This window comes from Podarcis liolepis (genome assembly GCF_965112155.1).
Source record: "Podarcis liolepis genome assembly, chromosome: 10".
Classification (NCBI taxonomy): domain Eukaryota; kingdom Metazoa; phylum Chordata; class Lepidosauria; order Squamata; family Lacertidae; genus Podarcis; species Podarcis liolepis.
Window position 1 is genome coordinate 48066725 of NC_139562.1, and position 23940 is coordinate 48090664.

The 23940-nt window shown below is 44.5% G+C and overlaps 1 protein-coding gene across 1 annotated transcript in view; it reads left to right on the forward strand.

Moving 5' to 3' along the window:
* The first annotated feature begins 12967 nt into the window (after positions 1-12967).
* The window catches only part of LRIG3 (leucine rich repeats and immunoglobulin like domains 3), a 56694-nt gene continuing 45721 nt past the window's right edge, over positions 12968-23940 (forward strand). Inside the window, exons 1-2 of the mRNA XM_083463384.1 lie at positions 12968-13410; positions 23448-23519. Of these exons, the coding sequence (XP_083319510.1) occupies positions 13106-13410; positions 23448-23519 (377 nt within the window). The 5' untranslated portion in view covers positions 12968-13105. The remainder of the gene's footprint in view (positions 13411-23447; positions 23520-23940) is intronic.

Genomic DNA, 23940 nt, shown 5'->3' on the forward strand with positions numbered 1-23940 from the left:
TCCCGCTGCAGCGGTACTGTCAGGGAACTGCCATCGGAGCTGGAAGCGGAGGGAAGGCTCCAAAGGGATGGCAGAGAGGGTCCCAGTAGGGAGAGAGGGAGCCCGTCTGCTGGGGAAGGAAATCAGCGTAACACCAGTAGAGAAGGGGGGCAGATGGGGGAATCGGGGAGGAGGCTCCAAGACTCCTTGCCGGAGACCAGCGGAGAGAGTACGGGTACTCCACTGCCCACACCCTCCCTGTGCATAAGACTTCCGTGCAGGGAGAGTAGGAGGAGACTTGGCGTCAAGGAACTTTTGTGCTGGAAGAAGTTTAAGAAACGCCCACTGACGGATTCTGCCAGCGACTGAGACAGTCACGATGCTGGAGGCTGTTCAGTCAGAAAGGGTTAACCAGGTAACCTAGCCAGGAGTAGCAGCAACTTATGCACGAGCAACCCCTAAACCCATTACAGGTACCTATTTATCTACTTGCACTTGCACTTTAGAACTGTTAGGTTGGTAGGAGCTGGGACCGAGCAATGGGAGCTCACCCCGACATGGGGATTTGAACCACCGACCTTCCGATCGGCAAGCCCAAGAGGCTGAGTGGTTTATGCACATGCACACACCCCTCTACCTCCATCAAGGCAGACAGGATCCATTATCAAAGTTTAAGGGCACATTCCAGTCAGGCAGAATCATTCAGTGAGGGTGCAAAGTAGACTGGTGAGTATGGCCCAAAGAAAGTCTCAAGGGCCAGGTAGAGGGTTGTGGAGGGCCACATTCATTCACCATGCCTGAGGTCCCGCATCCCCTGCTATGCAGTATAATGTTTTAAAGAAGACCACACTCTAGCGACTTTCAGCAAGCTGACAATAGTTACCAGGGAGCAAACCCATTGAGCACAATGGGGTTTTACTCCTGAGTAAAGGCAGAGAGAATTAAACTGTACATTTTACTTGTTTAGGACACTGAAAACTAAGAACATATAGGGAAACGGGGGGTTCACATTCTGCTATCTGGTCTTGTTCTTATTTCATAGGATTGTTTCCCCCATCTTAAAAATGAAAGAATGCGCAAATCAAAGAAAAATATTTGTCTTAATATGTGCTTTCATATGTTCTTTAAGCTTCAAAGGAAATATTTTTCGGCTGTACTTTCTTCGCTCCACTCCACTGTTTGTATTAAACTTGATTTTGGAATCCTAACAAATGAAGTAACATCTAAGGAAGGTTTATTTAAAGCTTTCCTGAGGCAATAAGCAATTTGAAACTCGTTAACCAATTTCTCATTTATCTAGTCATAACACATCCTTTATTGCTACTTTCATGAAAATATGCAGAGGCCAAAAGAGCGCCAAATGCCCTCGCTCCGCAAAGCTCTTTCCAATGTGTCAAACTGCAGGAGTAAACAGACGCAAACGTTGCCAGAAGACAGCATGAGACAGTAATTACAAAGGGACACTTTAAAAGAAATATTATCCCCCTGTAATATGCTGATTAATCAGCTTTTAACTGGGAACTATGCTTGTGTGTGCCTCTCCAAGTTAATAGAAATGGAGAAGTGTGTGGCTAATGACTAGCTACTGAAAGATGGAAGTATCTAGATGTGTAGCGACTGACGGTAAGTTGAGGTTTGGGGTCAGTAGAGGTACCTCTCTGCCTCTGAGTGGTGACCAAAGGGGATGGGAGCCCTCACGTTCTCATAGGCTGGAGATACAAGGTGATAGTGGAGACAAGGTATAGAGAAACTCAGACCCAGGCAGGTGCTCCAATGCCACCTCACATTTCTCCACAGGAAGGGTGTCTTTCCTTCTTTGCTGATCCCTCATAGCTGAGTAAGATTGTCTTCCATAAACACGGTCTTAACATTGAGTCCATAAGTGATTGTGGAGGCCAATTCTGGATCCACACGTCCTTCCACAGTGGGGACATAGGTTTCCGGGCAGGAGTTGATCATGGTGACGGTTTGCCAAGCGTGCCTTCCTCTTAGCACGTTTCTCCCTTGCGTCCTGAGTTTGAGCATCTTCAAAGTCCAAAACACCTTTGGCAAAGGCTGTTCTCCAACTGGAGCGCTTGCAGGCCAGTGTCCCCCAATTATCAGTGTTTATTTGCATTGAGAGAGTCTTTAAACCTCTTTTGTTGACCACCAGCATTACGCTTTCCATTTTCAAGTTCGGAATAGAGTAGTTTCTTTGGCGGATGATGATCAGGCATCTGAACAACATGACCAGTCCAACGAAGTTGATGTTGAAAAATCGTTGCTTCAACAGTGGTGATCTTTGCTTCTTGCAGCAAGGTTGGCTAAGCTGTGGACCTCCTGATGTCATTGAATGACAACCCCTGTCATCCCCGATCATAGGGCACACTAGCTGAGGCTGATAGGAGTTGCAACCACATCTGGGAGGCTGCAGTTTAGCCACCCCTGGTGTAAGGGCTTTCTGCTCCCCAGTCAACTCTCAGTAGCAGCACCACCCTACTCCTACTTCACTCTTTGCTCTGAAATTAGACTTAAAGTGAGCATTTAAGCTAATATGTAAGAAGTTATATGCTCATGTATATATTTCACAACGGCACCACAGAATGAGAAAAGATTCTCTGGGTTGAATTTTTTTAAGGGCCACACTCTACCTCCGGACAGCAATTCTCAAACTTAGTCACCACTCCTCCGCTCCATGGAACACTCGCAAATTGTTGCCTATCTTGCTGGATCATTTAATATACTTTTTTTTTTACCTTCACTGCTGACATCCTCAAAACCTTGCAGGCCTTTCCCCACCTGATCTGTCTCTGGGGCTTCTCTGCAAAGGGCCTGGTGAAGCGTTGGACTGAAAAGCTAGGGATAATAGTAGACATTTCACTACCTCTCAGTCTGGCCTACTTTACAGGATTATTTTGAGGGTTCTGTGTTAGCAAACCATAACACAGAGATCAGAATACCCTCGCAAAACTATCAAGGTTACTTGAGGGAAGCCATGACAGTACAAATATGCTCAGTTGACGTGTAAGGAGAAAGAAGAACCATGAGGGAAACTTTCCTGTCTTCTAGTAACTGCAATAACATGCTTACAGTATTTGGTCCAGTGTAGCTTGCCTGTCATGGTGCTATAATGGTGGGGAAAGCTCTGGTTGAAATTATTGTTCAAACAACTATCAAAACCAGAGGATTACTGTTGCCATTGCAATCTGCTGGCCGTAGGTCAAAGCAACATGTATGTGAAGCAGATACATACCCTAGCCTGTGTTTTTTCAGAACCAGCCTTATCCCTACAACTGTAATCTGTTTTGACTTCTGAAAATTAAATTGTTGTAACCCATCTTGGGACCTGCTGCTGAAGTGTTGGGTAATTAATTTAATAGTAATAATATTAATTAATTTTCCAGGACAGGATGCATGCCCCTTATTATTTCCTGTATTAGTATTACTAAAGCTGCTGTTTCACATTTATAAAATGTTCCATTACTAGATATGCAATTTGTGGCTTATCCTTTTTTATGATGAACAAAACAATTAAAGCAAATAATCTTTTATTGTACTAATTACTACTGTAATTAGTAGTCTGAAGCTCTGTTCCCCCCGCCTGTGACCCATTACCTTTTATCTGCAGTTCTTCACTCTGCTTCTGTTCTGTATGCCAGATCAATTGGAATTCATATTTTTTCCCAAAATAGATTTTTGTAATGTCTTGTGCTGCTTCATGAAAGTCAATGGACAAGTCTCTCCCTCCTCCCCACCTCTTGATGTTGATACAGGAAGGCACAGTGCAGTGTTACCTTGGTTCTCAAACGCTTAGTACTCAAATGCCTTGGTTCTCAAACGCCGAAAATCCGGAAATAAGTGTTCTGGTTTTCAAACGTTTTTCAGAAGCCAAACATATGATGCAGTTGTCAGCTATTGTTTCTGGGGCACCTGCACCAATCAGAAGGTGCGCCTTGGTTTTGAACATTTCGGAAGTCAAACGGACTTCCGGAACGGATTAAGTATCACGATTTTGTTTTTGCTATTTATTTAGCCTTTTTGTTTTTGAGGCTTTTTCTGTTAATTTTTGTGACTGTGTGGAACCCAGTTCAGCTACTGATTGATTGATTGATTGATTGATTGATTGATTGCATGACTGCAGAAATGGATAAGACCCCCATCAAAACAATAATTATCATCAGTGCAGGTAAGAAAAAAATAATTTTAATTTTTATCATTTACAGTACTTTCTTATTTATTTTATAGTACAGTACATTGATTATTGCTTTCATTTTATGGATCAATCGTCTCGTTAGATAGTAAAATGCATGTTAAATTGCTGTTTTTAAAAGTCTGGAATGGATTAATCCATCTTGCATTACTTTTTATGGCAAAGCGCGCCTTCGTTTTGGAACGCTTTGGTTTTGGAACAGACTTCTGGAATGGATTCAGTTTGAAAACCAAGGTAGTACCTTGCTTGCAAAGTATAATGCTGCTTTGGGTTATGAGAGAGGTAATTCTGAAAGCAACTTTCTCTCTGGTCCATTGGGGCTAATGAGGCACCACCCAAGTCTGCCCACAGCCAGGCCGTACCTGCTCTCCCTTCCTACTTCCCAGCAGCCCAGGGGTGCCACTGGCTGTCAGCCTCCTTCTCTTCCTTAGTCTCAGTGTTGCACTTGTAAAACTCAGCACAAAGGAGGATGGGGTTAATATTAGAATCAGTTGGCATTTCCTCTCATTGGCTCTGGCTGCACCAGCTGTTGGTTCCTCCCAAACTTTGCTCCACCATCCTCAATGGCTGCCAGCCACCAATGTGCGCCTGACCTAACTGACATACCCTACAACCCTTTGAAGTCCAAATCCAGGACGCCATCTTCCCTGATGCCATCTCCCCATTTTTTTAATTGCAAGAGCACAGCAGCCATATTGGTAGCTGTAATCTCGCACGATTTTGCCCAGCGGTTCCCAGCATGTGTTTTGGGGTGGAAAAAGTGCTTTTCAGGGAGGGGAAATTACGCTGCAAAAATCATGCAAGATCACAGCAACCAAAATGGCTGCCGTTCTCTTGCGACAACAAAACAGGATGGCATGGTTTTTCCAGGACATTTGCGGGGTATGAACGGGTCATTGCTGAGGTGCCCAACACAAGCATGAGTCTGCAAATCTCGCTGACCTTCATTTTATGTCCAGCCCCAAATTTGCTTCAAAATTAGACGAGTGTCTCTACTATGGCTGCATTTGCGGCTTCCTGGAGAAGGCCCCTGCTCTTTCCAAATTGCTCAGTGTATTGCAATGATCTAAGACTTTGGAGGAGAAATTGTCAGCCTGGAAATGAGGAGGGGTAAAATTTAGGGACCCAGAAGTCAACCTTCCTATCACAAAAACCAGAGCTAGGGTATAATTATAATACAATATTTGTAATTAATGGGGGCTTATTTGTGTCTTCTTGCCATGGAGCATTATAAAGTTTATTGCATTTAAATTATGTGTCTCGAAAAACATGGCATCTTGCTGTTTTTCATAAACCTGCCAATTTTAATGGGTCTCGCTTCCAAGAAATCTTTATAGGATCAGAAAGTAAACACACAGAAATTCAGTGCATCTTGTTGAAAGGGCCTGGTTTTAGGACTGTGACCTATATTTAAAAATATATGGTTACATAATCTTAAATGATGAATGTTTAATTGACTGCCCCTCCCTCTGCAGCACCCTCACAAGCTTACATTTAGCTTGCCATTTACCATATGCAGGACATATCTTGAAGACATTAGCAATCATTATGAAATGTGAATTGCCAGAAGGATACTTGAGTTTATTTGTAATGGAGACAAACACTCCACATTTGGGCGAACGCTACAAATGGCTGGATATTTGGTGCCCTAGGCAAAGCTTTCTGAGAGAGTTCATATGGTTTTGCTAGTTGTAATCAGCCCAGCTCAAATTATGCATAATTTGGTTTTCACGGTTGGGTCTTGGATCACATAAAGTCAAGTATAATTACTACCACAAAGGAGAATTCTACATGCATTTCAGGGCATTCACTGTGGACCTATGACACACTCCGAAAAGGAACTGCAATTACTGGGAAATTATTTAAATACGTTTTATTGTTTTTCCTCAAAGGCATGTGAAATTGCAATGAGTAATCACAGGAACTGTGGTAAACGGTCATCAGGTTTTAGTGTTATTATAAAATAAAAAGGATTATCAATTGATATTTTTATGCCTGGCAGGGGCAAAAGCATTATTTTGATTATATAAAAAAAGATGTTGGGAAGGGTAAGGAAAGAGGGGACAGGAATAACAGGAGGAGCAAAGTATCCCTTGCTTTGGCTAGAGAATATATGAGTATATATGAGTAAAAGGACAGTTTCATAGATATTCCAGTTTCTAAGGCAAGATTTCTTGAACTATAGATGGGGGGGGGGAAATGAACAACAGCAATGGTTCTGACAAATGATTATATACCACATATGTTGTAGAAAAAAAAACTGCTGTTGAAGGTGGCCCAGTGCACCAGTCTTGTTTTGTTTCAAGTGTCTATCGCTATCGCTATCTCTTTCAGGAGACTGTAGATGCAAGGGTAAATAAATTGTGAAAGGCACTTCCTCAGATCGTGGTGCCACTCTTCATCTAACTGAGATAGCAAGATCTCGTAGAGTTTATGATCCCCTTACAACTTTCCGTGTCTGAGCACCTCAGGCTTTGTGAAGACAATGGCACGTTTTCTGGGAAATGGAGGGAGATTGCATAGAGAGTATCTATTGGTAGTAGACAACAATTGACCTGTGAGTTGCTATCCAGTTTATAGTGAACCAATTAGTATCAGCCAGTAGCATCCTATGTGGGGGTTGATCTCTGCTTCTTCCAGTACACTGATATTAGTTCGCCTGTCTTCCCAAGACAGCATCAACATTCTTCTTCAACATCAACTTCGTTGGACTGGTCATGTTGTGCGGATGCCTGATGATCGTCTTCCAAAGCAGCTACTCTATTCCAAACTTGAAAATGGAAAGCATAATGCCAGTGGTCAACAAAAGAGGTTTAAAGACTCTCTCAAGGCAAATAAACACTGACAATTGGGGAACACTGGCCTGCAAGCGCTCCAGTTGGAAAACAGCCTTTGCCAAAGGTGTTGTGGACTTTGAAGATGCTCAGACTCAGGACGCAAGGGAGAAACGTGCTAGGAGGAAGGCATGCTTGGCAAATATCCACACCGTGATCAGCTCCCGCCCGGAAACCTATGTCCCCACTGTGGAAGGATGTGTTGATCCAGAATTGGCCTCCACAGCCACTTACAGACTCATTGTTAAAACCGTGTTTATGGAAGACCATCTTACTTGGTTATGAGTGATCGCCAAAGAAGAAGAAGATGGGTGGGGGGGGGGATGAAGACATGGAGCTAACCTCCCAGCATTGCTATTGCTACAGCTTATGGGGCTGGCTTGGGTCAGGGTTGTGGCAAAGGGTGACAGGTCTATTTTGGTGCACCTGTGGGAATGGTGGATTGACACCACCAGTGTCCGCACAGCTCTGATCTCATTGCCACCCTGCCATGCTTCATCTACATCCTGGCAAGTTAAGTGACACCGTTGTGGGATCTGGAACTTGGGGTGTTCTTACATAGGAGTATATACTCAGGGTCACTTATTAATTTAAATGCAGCCCTGGGAATATTCTGAAAGCACATGATATAGTTGAACTTCTGATGCTAACGGGATCTGGTTCTGGATAGTACAGAACTTGAATGGAGAACCACCATGGGAACAGCTGTGGGTCCTTCTTGGAGAAAGTAATAGATAAGGAAATGGAAAGTAATAGATAAGGAAATAGAAAGTAACAGAGAATATTGTTTTCCTAAATAAAATAGTTGTTAAGTTGTTAATGTTTCTTTTAAAATTTCAAGCACATTAATGGACCAAGAGGACTGTCATGATTCCTGTGGCCTCTTTTTTTTTTAAGAATAATTTTTATTAACCGACCAATCACATCAAATCAAACCAAATTACATAAATTCCAAATTACAAAGCCGAATTTTAAATTTTTGTTGGGGGTACCCATATTTCAAGTTCCGAAGGGGATACAATCATCTTCTTGCTGCTGCTTTAATGTCCACAAATCTGACCATATGATGTTCACAGTACTATCCAGTCCTTTTTATTGTTTTTCCACATCTCTTCTTGTTATTTTCATATATTTTTCCTTTCTCTTTGTGACCTCTGCCCTGTGGCCTCTTTGGGACTGGGCATGAGTTGGAAGTCTCAGATGCAGATGAGTGAGGGAGAAAGGGGGTGATTTGTTGAAACTGGGATTGGAAAATGGAGGCTCTTTCCTTTTGACTCCAGCTACCATGGAAGGGGGAGCAGGAACCCTGGCCGTCCCCTCCACCACTCCTTCAGAATGCAGAGCAACATGGGGGCCTGGGGAGGGCCTTAACCAACCACTGTGGGGGCAGGGCTGTGTAGCAGACAGCATCAGAAGGCAAAGGTTCAGCTTTGTTGCCAAGATCCAGGCACTGTCCATAGGTGGGACACGAGTCACCTGCCCAGATGCAATGTGTATCTACATCCTCACCACTCCCACATTTTTAAAAGTTTGGTGGGAGGAGCACGGAAACTTGTTGGGACATCTCTATTGCTTTCATTCATTTCTGAACTTTTTGCCCTTCTCCTGGACTCTTGACTCCTAAGCCTGCTGCTGAGCCTGGACCATTATCTGAATAAAGTTATCTTTCTTACTCGCAAGTAAGAGCTTCTGTTGTCATGTTTTGGGTGGGAGCTAGGACAGGGGTTCTAGTTTAAAAGAAGTCTATCATATAAGATTAAAGTCAGTCCATCTATTGCATGTAGAAGTCCCTTCTGAAGATGATTGGGACAGGCTGTTTCATCCTTAGCTTGTAGTTAGCTTTCATCTCTGTAGATTGCTCTAGGAATGTGCTATATTCCATGCCTGTCCCTCATAGCATTCAAGCTGCCTGTTGAACTCAGATAGAAATGACTTATTTTCTCAAGAGTAGAATAAGGAACTAAATCCTCTCCAAACAAATTGGTACATAATTTGCTCTGTGTTTTCACTCATGTTAGTTCAAGGACTTCAGAATGGATGTTGTTCTATTTTTTTATCATCACCAAAATCCTGTGAGATAGGCTAGTCCAGAGTGGGAGGGCCGGAGGGCCACTTTCCATTCCAGGCAACATTTCAGGGGCCGCATGCTGGGAGGGGCATTGCCTCTGTACTCTAGGCTAGTTTCTACACACACCCCTCTTAACTTTGCACTCAAGCAAAATCATTTAGGTGCTCCGGGGAAAGTTCTGAGGGCCAGATAGAGAAGCCTGGAGGGCCACACTTGGCAGCTGGATCTGAGGTGCCCTACCCTGGATAGACTGAGAGAGATCAACTAGCCCATGATCTTCCACTGATTTGAACTCAGCTTTTGCAGAACATAAGTTAACATGCAGTGCCTCATGGCACACTGGGTGACCTAAGAAGCTTAAATTTGATTTGTTTCTTGTGAAACAACCAGGAAAGAAACGATTAGGAAATAGCCTTCCTTATATTGATTTCATGGATTTGTGTTTGTGAAATTGTGATCCCCTGAACAGGCAATTTGCTTCTCTAAATCATGTCCCACTAATCTCCCACCCAGCAGCAGAGCAAGCTGATCAGGCGCCTGGGGTGGCGCGCACGCACTGTGCCCAGGGGCGGGGCCAACCGCCTGCAAGGTGGGGTGAGCCGGGGCAGGATACTCCGCAGGGTCTCCTAGGAGTCTGCCTGCCTCCTCGCACTCAGCTGCCCTACAGCTGGGGGCGAAGAGGCGGCGGGTGGACTGTCTGGGGCAGTGCGGAGCCCGCGGGCACCCAAGCCACCGCATCACTCCCAGAAGAGACGCAGGCCTCGAGGTGAGTGCCGCCCGGCATTTTGTCACCCCCCTCAGTGGTGACACCCGGGGCGACCGCCCCACCGCACTCCCCTTCCTCTGCCCTTGCTCCCACCACCTGCAGTTTACATGCTACAAAAAAAGTAAAAGTAGCTATGCTGATACACGAGAAAACTTCCAAAATGCATTATCAGGCCAATACCTTTGATAGAACAACAATAATGTTGTGTGCCATAATTTCTGATGGGTAAATATGGCTACCTTTACGGCCCAGTTTCTCTTTATTCCTGCTTGTCACCTACAAAAGGATGTTTCTGTTTTGCCTAAACGGATACAGAACTAACATATGGCTGCTGTTTTTACAGAGAAGACCTGCCATTATCTTCTATCCTTCCTGCGAGGCCTGGGTGCCACCTGAACTGCAAAGCATCCTGTGAATGCTTGCTACCTCCTCCCACACCCAATCTTAAAGACTCACTCCAGATGGTTAGGACAGCCTTTCTCTCTCCTCCCTTACCCAACTACATTTATTACATCTAGCCTGATGAAGAATTCTGGCGCGCTTGAAAACCTACACATTACTCTGAGGACATTTTGGTAGGCCTAATAAAGATGTTGCCCCCATACACCAAAACACAGCTTTCAATACGAATTAACATGAGCATATGCCATATTTCGTCATAACACAAATAGTTACAAGTTGCAAACACATCCAGTGTTTGCCCAGTTCTGGGCCATACAGTTTTTGCATGAAACAATCATTGTATTATCTGGTGATGGAGATGGTTCATGGCTGCTAAACAGGAACCCCACCCTGCATCTTTTTGTAGATTATGGTACTGTCATTCCATCAGGGGGGCATGAACTGAATTAGCACAAGGGTTTCATTGTACTTTATTGAAGCCACTAATTTGAGTGTATAATAACTACCAATGCTGCCTCCCACTCCTTCTTAAGCATGTTAAAAGAGTTCTATGCCTTGTTAATAGTATATCTGTAATGCATATATTGCTTTATTAAGCCCCTGTTATTATAAAGTGATCCTTAAAGATCAGAGTTTGTTTATGCTTATTCTTTATTTCTGAAACCTTCCCACCCGTTTATAGTTTATACTTATGCAAAATGTTTCAATCGGCATGATAAGTTCAGACAAGCTTTGTTTCTGTTCTTTTTCTTGAAAGTGAAAGCTGAAAGCTTAATGCCTCTATTAACACTTGCATATGAGTCACTGCCCTTGCCAACACTCTAGATAAGAAAGGAAAAAAATGGTGGGGTTTTTTTTGTTTTTTTAAAGCAGTTTCCTATGAACTCCAGGAATTGGAGCATTATGCAGTCAGTAGGCTAGCCTTTCTTCATTTATGTATGCTGTTTTCATTCAATTAAGATATAAAGAGAACATGTATTGCATGCTTTTGCATCACTTTATAATGTAAACAAATAATAATTATTGGATTTCATTTCATTTCATTGCTGCATAGTATCATTGCTTAGATGCTTTATATCAAGACTGACTCGAGACAACTTACAGAAAAGTAACACACAATTTCAAGCAGAGCACAGGAACAGAACAACATCCCACACTACTAATACCTATCTCTCAGCAGAGGAGCCAGCTAATACACAATAGACTTATAAAACCAAACAGGTGCCACCAATACCTAGGAATAAAGGAAGTTTAAACTGGCACCAAGAAGATGTTAATGTAGGTGCCAGGCAGGCCTTGCTGGGGAAAGCATTCTATAGACTGTTTACTGTTCATATGCATGACAAAAAATGGGTGTATATGTCCCCCTAACAGTACAATCCTAATCTATATTTTACTCAGAAGTAAACCAAATTGAGTTCAGCAGGGTTTACGCACAGTAAACACAGTATTTCACAGATCTATGAGCTGGAGCATTGCAATTTGGGCAAATTAAAATGGCGGCGAGTGGGAGCTCCTGTTCAATAGTGGCACCACTGCCTGCTCACAGCTAAAAGGGTGACCTGGTAAGGAGGCCGTAGGGTGTAACAGGATTGGGCTGGTGAGAGAAATCATTTTGTTTGGAAAAATTTACTTCAAACCCCTCCCCCCAAAAATTGCAGTAGATGCCCATGAAACTTTGTTCCCAAGTCTTCAAAGAGTGAGTAAAGTCCTGTCTTTTGTCTTCTTCATCATCCTTTTATTTACAACAGTGACATATATCTATATATATCTATATCTATCTCACACTGTCCACATACACCCATTTTTAACGTGTGTGCAAACAAAACACAGGTTAAGACTTTCTGTCTTCCCAGTTATTGATGGCACCCAGGGCCAGATTTAGGTTTGATGAGGTCCTAAGCTACTGAAGGTAATGGGGCCCTTCATATGTCCAGCTATCCTTTGTCAACAACAAATTGTCACCGTTTTTTGTGTTGAATATATGCTATATGGTAATTTATGGACCTAATAGGTATCTAAAGCCATTTGCACCTGCTGCCATGCAACCAATCCATGCAGAATGTAGGCGCCCTATATATAGAAAGGAGCAAACCAGTGATATTTTAGGGAGCAGGCTAGCATGCAGGACACATTACTTACACCATAGGAGCCTACACAACACAAAACACTGTTGCTGTTATCTAGGTTTTATTCTATTTGTTTTTTATCTTATATTTTGGAAATGTACATACAGGGGTTTTTTTCCTTTAATTTTTTTTTGGGGGGGGGGTAAGAGAGTGGGGCCCTAAACTATAGCTTGTTTAGCTTATAAGTAAATCTGGCACTGATGGCACCCGTTGTTGCAGGGCTTTTCTTTTTTTCCAGCCGGATGCCATGTTAAGAGAACAAGGGAGACGTTCGTGGTGAGTTCCTAGCAGATTGGCACCGGCTTGGGCATTGCTAGCTGGCTCCTGTGCTGAGAGAGAGGTGTTTGCGGACTGGGAGACTTCTTGAAATTGCGCGCGTTTCTTTCCTGCAGACGGGTCTTGGTAGAAAGCCTCGAAGGCGGGTAGAAAAGAGGGGGAAGCCAGGAGCGCTTCCTGGAGGTCTTGGCCCCCCGTCCCTCCAACAGCGGGGCTGCTGGCCTCGGTCTGCGCGGCGGTGCAGCTCCGTCGGCGAGGCCGGGCTGCTTTGCCTCTGCCGTCGAGCATCTCTTCCCGAGCGCCCGCCCTCCGCCTTGTTGTCATCACATGGCAGGGGGCGGGCCCAGGCAGGCGCTGCCGCGACGAGGAGGCAGCGGCGGCGGCGGAAAGTTTGGCGAGGCGTCTGGAGTTGGCTGTGCAGCGGCGGAGCCTCGCCCGCGGGTCTAGCGGGGGCAGGCGGCCATGAAAGGGAGCCTCCGGCCCAGCGCCCCCAAAACGGAACACGCTCCGCGCCCCCCGAGCGCGCACGGCCGCCCCGTCGGAAAGCGCGCCGCGCCGACGCGCGCCAAGGGAGCTCCGGCCATGGGCGCCGCGCTGCCGCCGCTGCTCCTGTGCTGCTGCTGCCTGGTCGCCGCCTTCTCGCCCTCCTCGGCGCTGGCCGAAGGGTGCCCGGCGCTGCCGTGCCGCTGCCGGGGGGAACTGCTGGACTGCAGCCGCCTGAAGCTGAGCCGAGTGCCCGAGCCTCTCCCGGACTGGGTCGTGCAGCTGTGAGTAGCGAGAGCGGGCGAGCGGGCTTCGCTCCTGCCGGGCTTGGGGGCGCTAGGGGGCGCTCCGGGCTCCCCGCGTCCCAGGAGCGAATGGCTTTGATTTATTCTTTCGCGTGCTCTTATTCCTGTTCTCATTTGATTTCTGCACCGCTTAATAAGTTTAAAATAGGCTGGAGTGTGGAAGGGACGAACCTTTTGCAGAGTCCCAGCTAGTTCGGTGTTGTCTGCGCGGGCTGACAGCGGCTCGCCAAGATTTTGGGCCCCTTGGAGAACCCAGGACTTAGACTTGAGCGGTGCTTTTTCACCTTATTAGGCCTGTATAGTTTTATCTCGAAGCATCTCCTCCTTGTGAACAGATGCCAATTCTACATTTCGATTCATATATTCCTGTCTTCTCCGTCTGCCAATAAAACTTGGTTGTTTGAACCCAGGACCTTGTGTGGTGGGCAAGGCAGATGCTGCACCCCTGAGCTGCACATAGGGGCAGTGGCATGTTCTGAGTGGCCCTCCTTGTGTTCCCCATTCTCTTAGCAGGCTGATTCCTAGAGATTATTGGCTTCCACACACTGTCTGTGCTTTGCACTAGGGGAGGGGGGGAAAGATGAACCCACCCAAATGGCAGGGCGTCCAAGCGAAGTTCCTGGCTCCACAGCGGGTGAGCTGTCAGGTGACAGGGATGGCTTCAAAGCAGAGGTGGAAAACCAGTGCTTCAGCGCCGACCATAGACCACGCTGGCTGGAGCCAATGGGAGTTGGGAGTCCCACCAACATAATGGAGAGCCACCTCTCCTTTGGAGGAATCCCACCCCCTCAACGCAATTCCCTCGCTTTGTTTCTCTCTGGGCAACAGGGATGTGGAACTGGGACTGTTGCACTCAATCTCAGCCTGTTGCACTGCCCAGAGGCCCGCTAGAAAGTGAGCAGGTGAGAGATAAGGCAGAGGCCCTGCCCTGCCCTACCCTCTCACTCTCACGTGAGGGAGGTATGGGTGCAGTCTGCTGGGCCTTCCTAGAGTGAGTGCCTCCAAGCTGCTGCGCTACACATGGGGAGCTCATAGGTGAGCAAAACAGACACCACTGCTTCTCTTGGGCCAGCATGTGGAGTTGGGCCCTGGTGGGGGCAACTCCAACCCACTGTAAGAACTTCAGAGCCAAGGCCTATGTATTCCAGCCTCCTGTTCCCTGCGGTGGTCAATCAGCTCCCTCTGGGAGATCTGTAAGCATGGCAGGAAAGCAATAGCTCTCTTCTGTTGCTGCCGCCGCCTCTGTTCCTGGAGGTAGCGCACGGTTGCCATAACGAGTAATTTGCTGGTTGCCTTCACAAAGTTGCCTAATGCTCCTTTGAAGGTTGTGGTCCTGAGGGGAGGGCTTGGATGGGTGAAGGAGCAGCCAGGCCGGCCCCCTCGCCTAGGTGCTCCATCTGGAAGCAGGGCTGGGTTCTGTTCCCATTGCTGTGCAGAGGGAAAGGATGTGTGTGGGGAAGAGGGAGAGAGAAGGGGAAAGTGGCTGCCACTTGCACCTCCCACTTGCTTTGGTTTCTGCCTCCTCCTCTGAGGAGGAGGTGAAGAGGAACGATTGCTTCAAAGAGGATGGAAGCTCATCTTCTTGAGGCGGGTCCAAACCTCTCATGTTGGCAGGTGCCGGGGCCTTGAGATGCTGGGGCCTTGCCTAAGGGTACCACCTCCAGTTGTCAGTCTTGACTGGCGCAAGTAATCAACTTGAAACTTCTGAGTGGGGGGTGGGATCTGAGGCAGAGGGATGTGTAAATGTGGTTAGTTGTGTGTCTGTAGGGCAAAGTGGATTTCTTCTGTCTAGAATGGACATCATATAGGAGTGTAGTGGGCAGGGTTAATATCCCAGGCCTATTCTGTCTGAAACTCCCATTGTTCTAGGCGCATTTTGCGACAGGGAATATCATCAGCGTGAGCAGTTTCTGAGCTCTGGGCGCAGTATTGTGCCTAAGATTTCAGATTAAAACTGCAGAGTGGAAGGAAAGGAGGACCTTTTTCTGCCTCCCCGCTTCCAGCTACTCTCTGAAGACTGAAGAAGAGACCCTCTTAAGAATATTATGGGGGTGGGTAGGGGAAGGATGTGAAAAATGAACATAAAATTTTAGCTGCAGTTCGTTCATTTTCAGCTTTGTATTCCTGTTATAAAAAAGTGCGCCTAGACATTCCGTTGTTGCGCCCATAACCTAGGTTTAAGGTGCCATGTAGCTCCCAGCTTTCATATTTCAGTTTCTAACACTGATCTGTACCTTTCCTTGGAAAAATGATGCAATTTTGTTCCCCCTTCCATTTCCTCAATGCCGTTATCCTATAATGACACATGGGTGGCACTTTCATGTGGAAATTTGCATTATTATATCATGTACATATAACTTAATGTATGATGAGCCTAATGCATAATGAAAATTGCTATGTTCACTAGGAAGCATGCAAACATAGTTTCTTTTTACACAAGGAGGATGCTGATCTACAGTTAGTGCATGTGCAGAAACCATTGCCCTGGGAGTCTCTGTTATTGGGAGAATGATTCAGAAATATGGCTTGGAAACAATACAGGATTCCATGGAGAATTAAAAGCAATACAAATATGTATTGAAATGCCATTGTGTTAATAGGCAGGGGACTCTGACTCTCTGCTGATTAAATGTATATTAAATATGTTGCTTTAAAACAAGGGTTTCTGGCATCCTACATTCCAACTCCACTTTCTCCAAATGTTGGCTATATAAAAAAACGTGGAATTTTGAGAACTGCTCTGGCTGATACTTGTTTAAGCAAACATGGGACCCAGTATTGTCCCTGAGCAACATTCCTCCAAGCTGAGAGCAGTTTTAGAAAAGTTGTGGTCTCTCGTGCTTTTGTTCACCTGATGATTTATTGACACAGTAAAGTAGTTGTAACTTGACAAGCATTCATTGATTGTGCTGTGGGTTTCAGTCTCTTATGCTAAGTTACTGATTCCACTGGCTGTTAAATTAACTCATCAACACAAGCATGAGAGATGGACATGATTGAGCTGGTATTTTCTTATCTAGTATCCACACTGATTCCTCCACAAAGACTTGGAAATTTTCTAAAGTCAGAAAGAAGGTGAAAAATTTTGGAATATTGTGATTGAGCTTAACCTCTTGTCATTTCAATCACATCTCAATTGGTTTATTAATTTTCTGTTGCACTTCAGAAGCAAGTGCAGATAAGAACTTTAAAGTAAACAGGAAGTCTTTGAATTAGTTCTGGCTAATTCTGTTCAATTGCCTCCTCTGGAGGTCTTCCTTACTGAGAAAAAGTGACTGTTGTATTCATAACACCTGGGTTTGACTCTGTGGAACATTAACAGAACAATCCCTACTCAAAAGTAAGCTCCATTGAGTTCAATGGCATTTACTCCCAGGTAAGTTGGGAACCACAGAGCCTAGGGCTTGCCAATCAGAAGGTCGGCGGTTCGAATCCCCGCAACGGGGTGAGCTCCTGTTGTTCAGTCCCAGCTCCTGCCCATCTAGCAGTTCGAAAGCACGTCAAAGTGCAAGTAGATAAATAGGTACCGCTCTAGCGGGAAGGTAAACATCGTTTCCGTGTGCTGCTCTGGTTCGCCAGAAGCGGCTTAGTCATGCTGGCCACATGACCCAGAAGCTGTCTGCGGACAAACGCCGGCTCCCTCGGCCTATAGAGCGAGACAGCGCCACAACCCCAAAGTCGTCAGTGACTGGACCTGATGGTCAGGGGTACCTTTACCTTTAAGTTGTGCATATGATTGGAGCCACAAATATTTGAATAATCTAAAGGCCAAGCTATTATTTGACAAGAAACGTTTGTCACAATTTTTATTTGTAGATTTGATTTTCAACAAACAAAAAAAATATCCCGTAAACTTTTCAACAAAAGTTTATCAAATATGATGGTAGTTTTCCAGGACACTCAGTTAAAGGTGCAGTAGTACGAATCTAACAAACGAGTGGAACCACAGGAAATCCTAGCAAGTAATTTATAGAAAAAATGCTAATTAGGAATTAAAACTGATTTTAAAGGGTTGTTTTCTAAGACGGATATTGGGTCAACAGAAATAATAGCAAGATATCTCTGTGACAGTTAATTTAGTGGCCACTAAAACAAACAGATCTTTTGTTGTTTCAGTTAGCACAGTGGAAGCTTTCTAATTGGATTTCCCCTGGAGACGTAAATTGTCCATATGTACATTCGCATTCCTTTAAAAGAAGTGTGAAAAATGGGCTCCACTTGTATAAATAAGCACTTGGCCTTTTGTAAGGAACCCTGCTGTGATCACTCATTGGGCAGCTGTGTCACTTGTTCTTAATCTCACAGGGTTACCATCTTTGTAGGTGTCACCAGACCATGTGGTCTGCTAGGTTTTGTGCAAATGTTTCTTTTGTTTGAGTTAAATGCCTTTAGAAGTTCCTGTTCATTACTTGCTTTTCCACCCCCCTTAAAAAGCATGCAGGCAGACATGTGGCCTTCTTCTCTTGCCTCCTGTTGTTCTTATGCAGCAGAACCGAGACTGCTAAAGAACTCTAGGCAGTTAAGGGGCAATAAGGAAACAAAATAGTTTGTTGTTATTAGCATAGATCACTGTTGTCCCAGATAGTTTTGTCTGTGAATAATATGAGGCTGCAAGCATGTTTGCCGAAATATTCGTGATGGGAGTTCATGTTGATTATATAACCAAAACTACTTCAAAAATCTTAAATCTCTGGCACCCCACCAATATATTTCCCAAGGAAGGGTTCCTACAGATTTCAGAGGATCTTCCTTTCCAGAAAGTCTGTAATTCTAAACACATCTACTGGGAGGTAAGTTCCAGTGGGGTTGCTTCTGAGTAAACTGTGCAGAGGAATGTGTTCTCCAGAGTGCTTAGCATTTCAGCCCAAGACTGCATTCCTTTTCACACTTGGGAGCAAACCACACGGAGTTCAGTAGTGTTTACTCCCAAATGTGTAAGGAATGCAGTCTTGGGGTGTGGACTTCAAGAGAGCAATCCTATGCTTGCTTTCTCAGAATGCAGACTTACTTTTGAGCAAACATGTTTAGGATTATGCTGTAAATAGCATGCTAAGAGTGCAACCCCATACATGTCTACTCAGAAGTAAGCTTAGTGTAGTCTACTAGAATTTATTTCAAGGGTGGGGGGATTACAGACTAACTCCAGTAAGATTTTTCATAGACTTAGTTACCCTAAGCCAGGCACCACCAAACTCGGCCCTCCAGCTGTTTTGGGACTACAACTCCCATCATCCCTAGCTAACAGGACCGGTAGTCAGGGATGATGGGAGTTGTAGTCCCAAAACAGCTGGAGGGCTAAGTTTGGTGATGCCTGCCCTAAGCAGTGCAAACTTTTGAAGTGAATTTTAGGTCCTTCTGTAGAGCAGAGGTGAGGATCCCCCAGATGTTGCTTGAGTATAGCTCAACTGGTGAGAGTGTGGAGCTGAGAATGCTGAGGTTGCAGGTTCGATCCCTGTATGGGACAACTGCAATGTAGACGGTTGGACTAGATGATCCTCAGGATCACTTTCAGCACTACATTCTATGAGTTTGTGAGTAAACCTCTCATTGTCCTTGACCATTGGTTATGCTGGCTGGGGCTGAGAGGAGTCTCAACAACATCTGGAGGGCTAGAAGTGCTTCATCCGTGCTGTAGAGAGATGCTGATTACTTCTCGCTTGACCAGAGCTTTCCCCTATCACATGTGCCCCTTTAGTCCTTCCCACTCAAGGCAACCACCCCATTTCTGAGGAGAGAGTGCTCTTGTGCACAAGTGTGGCTTGCAGGCATCTGGTTGGCCACTGTGAGAACAGGATTATGGACTAGATGGGCTATCCAGCAGGCTGTTATTGCTATCTTAAACACTGGTAACCATCTGAGTGAAAAACCTCCCCCCCCCCCTTGACATTCAGATTTCTTGCTGGATGTGATTTTGGGTGGTGGGTTGGAACAAATGATGCAACTGCGAATTCCAGACCTGTTTTTTGAACTGGCTGATGGAGGACCAAAATTGTATTATCTGTACGTGTTGTCTGAGTTGTGGTTACTCTTGTAATTGCAGTTGACATAGCAAAAGTCTCCGAGTGAGGGAAAGTGGCCAATTTTAACACAGTTTTTTACTACAGCCTTTCACTGAAGAGGTATTCACAGACTTAAATAAAACCAAGACTGTTTCAGAGCTAGTGAGTGTTTGTAATAGTTTATCAACAAATTTTCTTTACGGTTTGCCTTTGCTTTCTGGGCAGGAGGCTAGTCGCTCAAGAGAAACACTCTACAGTTTAAGAACTTCGCTTTTGTTAGGTTTAAAGTTTAGCAGCCAGGATGGGAGAGGAAGAGAGACTCTGAACAGTCGCCATACATCTTTGCTGTTTTTTCAGTTGTCTTTGGAATTCTAGATTATTTTACCAGGGTTTGTCTAGGAATGTTGAAGCTGTCACTGAGACAGGGGGAAATCTAAAGGATGGTTTCTGCTAATGTTTGTATTACATCTTGGTATTTACATTTTCTAAACCTTCCAGTTCTTACCAGAATTGCCAGAGGAAAAAAGTTTGGATAGTTTTCACAGCTGTTCTTCAGCATTTTCCAGACTAAAATCTGAACATAGCATGCTGATTTATGAGTCACTTTGGATCTGTGTCTTAAAACAGCTACAGCCTGCCTCTTTGTTTTTTAGCTTTCCTTCTTTTTGCTGAATTAGCAGCTATAAAGGCCCCAATGGGAATTGATTAAGAAGCTGCTGCTGGATTTGCATTTTAAAATTTTGAATTAAGTTTCAGGCATTTCCAAGAAAGACCATATTGATTGCACCTAAATGGCACACATGGCACTGATCCCTAACATACACATTTATAAAACGTCCAAAGAGCTGTTTCTTCACCACTTCACTTTGTTGAGATTATTTGTGAATCTTATTGCTGATAACAGCATCCTTCATGGTGAGCAATTCCTTGGACAAACAGAGAAACACAGGCTTGGAAGACCTTATTTAGTACATCTTAGTACCATTCTGCAAACCAAGGATTGTTAAAAGTTGAAATCGTGGAATACTTTGGTGCCTTAGGCATATGTTGATTGTCCTGCTTTCTGACTTTCCCTCCTCCTATAAGCTATCACTTAAAAGTGCCTTTGCTTTAACTAACTGAAGTTTATCGATATTTCTGAAACCAGGTTAACTGTGGTTTGCCTTAACCACAGTTTTGGGAAATAAGCAGAGTTCAAACCTTGGTTCTTCTGATCATGACTTGCTACACTAAACCATAGTTTGAAGACTAACCAGATCCCCACATACCAACAAACCATAGTTAGTTGAAACTGGAAGCGAATTCTCTCCTCCTTGCTAATGCAGTAGAGAAGGGAGATGGAAAACATACAACACCCTTCTGTTTATCTGATGTAACTCCCCCCAAAATGTCAATCCCTCCCTCAATCAGACTCAGGTGTCGACTCTAGATAAATATTTATTTCTGTTTATTTGTGAACTGAAAAAAATGTTAACTGATGAGTTTAAATTCTGCATTTATACACTAAAGCAGCAAGAATTGCTATCTTTTAGCAGAGGGTTGTTAAAATGTCCTTTAAGTGTATGTTATACACACTTGGTTCTCATAATTTGTCACAGAGAGTGCATTGGGGAATTCTGTTTTGAAAGCAAATCTGCACCAGAAGTTTCGTGTTCAGAAGCTTCCCCCTCAAGAAGGTCTTCCTTTGCAGGAAAAAGCTTCCAAGCTAGCAGTCCACTATGTGTCTTCTATGGTGAGAAGAGTGTGGAAGCTGCACTTTTGAGTTTGTACCAACACCATGGCATTTTAAAATGTGCTCTACTTTCAAAAGTGCACTTGAAATGCCTGAATCCAGCCGCCTTATAAGTTTCAAAGTGCTACTAGTAAGCTTAAACCACTGTAGAGATTTTTCTTTCCATGTACTGTGGTTTAAGGGAAGGGCAAAGAGGGAGGAGGCAATTGGGAGTGGAAAATGTGTTTCCACCACTTTTGTGATTCCAGCTTCTGCTCCTAAATTATAAGGAGGAGGTCTGTTCACATTATTTTTCTACGGGTTTAAGGAATTGTATTTGCTGCTCCTGCCCTTTTGAAAAGACAAATGTACACACTTAAAAACCTATTACATCAGGGGAGAAGCTGATTTCAGAAAGGATTATATCATTATTTTAGCTCCCATCCTGTTTCTAGCAGTTTTGCAGGAATGCTCATCTCTTCAAAAGAGTCATCTTCTCCTTGATGATTCTAGATAGTGTAAAAATTTGCTATAAATAGAAGACCTATTAAAGTGCCGGTAATTGTTTGATTTGAGCTGTTGGGCAATAAAGGCGTGTTGTAATTTTTTGGGGATGGGAGTCATAATTTTCCGAATCAGGTTTAAGAAAACCTTAAGGGATATTTGCATCTATTCCCCCCCCCTTTAAAGCAGCACAGTGCATGGAAAATCTGTGGATATCGGCAGTGTCAGAAAACACAAATTTAGTCTGAAACATAATGCAAGTTGTTATGCTTATGGTTGCCTTGATGGACTCCAGATGGATGGTGAGCTTGAGCTCTGAGTGAAAGTGTCTGGCTCCAGTTTGGTGATCAGGCACAGCAGTGGTTGTAATTGCAGGATTTTTATAGTTTAAAGGCTCTGCCAGATTTCTCTCTCCCCCCCCCTTTCCTCGCCCCAATGTTATAACTACAGCAGAACAAATCCACTCATGTCTGATACTGTCTGGTAGGTCCTAAGGCAAACAAGCATGTTTTAAATAATTTTTCATAGGGTGTCTCACCCCCCCCCCCCATCCTGCTTTTTTTACTTTTTAGGTGAACTGAAGAAAGGCAGGTTGTTGGAAACAGCACTTTTTTGCAGTAGGATTTTGAAAGCTCTTTGTTGAAATAATTGCTGATTCTTGTCTAATGCAGGATGAACAGTAATGTATTAGACTTTTAACAGCCATGACTTCATAGCGTTTTGGCTGTGGCTTTGCATAGTTCTTCTAATCCCTGTGAGCTAAGGCCAAATATTTCAGCTGAGGCGCAAAGGCAGGAGAAAGGCCTCTCTCTGTGTTAAAGTGAGCTTAATTCAGATCACCGTTTCAGTCTTGTTGAATTAGTTGGCCTACATCTCTTCAGTTCCGTCAAAGGTGCCCTGGAAGGACTTATGCCTCCATCCATTATGGCTGATGCACATGAGGAAGAGGGCTTAGGATGCTGCAGGATAGACACATCTGTGGCAGATGGGCTTGTTTCGTTCAGCTTTGCATTCGAAATGTCGATGCCTTGAGGCCGGAGTGTTTATCCAGGCCTGTTTTCCGCTACTCACATATGGCTCGCATTAACATTTTTATGTGTGAGAATTAATGGTGCAAAGACACGTGAACACAGGAGAGGAGAGGTTTCCGTACCACCCAGCCGTCAATATACCTAGACTTTGCAAATTTAGACTTACCAGGTGAAAGCCATAAATTGAGCAACAGCTTTATGTTGGATTTGCCAGATGTCGCTAGACTGTAACAACAGTCTTTGGCCCCCTAGACTTCTATGGTTGTGGGGGGGGGGAGTTTGGCTTATATACTGAATAGGAGATGTAGAACTGTGGCGGTGTTTTATTGGCAATTAATTGAACCAACTTAAGCGGATGCAAAAGTATCTTCCTGTGGGCCTTCCACACTCCCCAGTCAGCCAGCCAGGATGGCCAGTGATTGTGGATGATGGGACTTGTAGCCCTGAAACTTTGGGCAAGTCGCCAGTTCCTCCCCCCTGGCTCAGATGGTGGAGAATGAAAAGGCACTGGTAAGGGATGATGGGAGTTGCAGTCCAACAGCATAGGGAGAGCCACAAGTTCCTCACACCTGCCTTAGAACAACAACAACAACATGGTTATCTGTAGATGGAGGGGAGAGGCACAACAAAACCAGTGTGCATTTTATGTGTTATATTTCAATATATGATCCAGTTTCCTTCTGTGCAAGCTACTTGCTTGTTCTCTTTGAAATGTACCTGATATTGGTGAAAGTTGATGCAAGAGCTTTTCTTCTTCTTTTATCCTTGTAGAGATCTGAGCCACAATAAATTGTCTTCAATCAAGCCTAGTTCCTTGAGTCGCCTTGGTAAACTACGAGAAATGTAAGTGGCTGCATGTTCTTCTGTTTGACTATACAGTGGTGCCTCGCAAGACTAAAAGAATCTATTCTGTGATTCTCTTCGTCTAGCGGTTTTTTCGTCTTGCGAAGCAAGCCCATTGACGGATTAGCGGATTAGCGCTATTAGCGGCTTTTAGCGGCTTTTAGTGGCTTATCTGCTGATCGGATCAGCTGATAAGCGGCTTAGCGGCTTAGAAAAGGGGGGGGGGAGGAAAAAACCCAGCAGGAACTCGCAAGACATTGTTGTCTTGCGCAGCAAGCCCATAGGAAATTCGTTTTGCGAAGCACCTCCAAAACGGAAAACTCTTTCGTCTAGCGAGTTTTCCGTCTTGCGAGGCATTCGTCTTGCGGGGCACCACTGTAATATACATGATGTAAGATACATTCCTTTAAATGATTTTGAG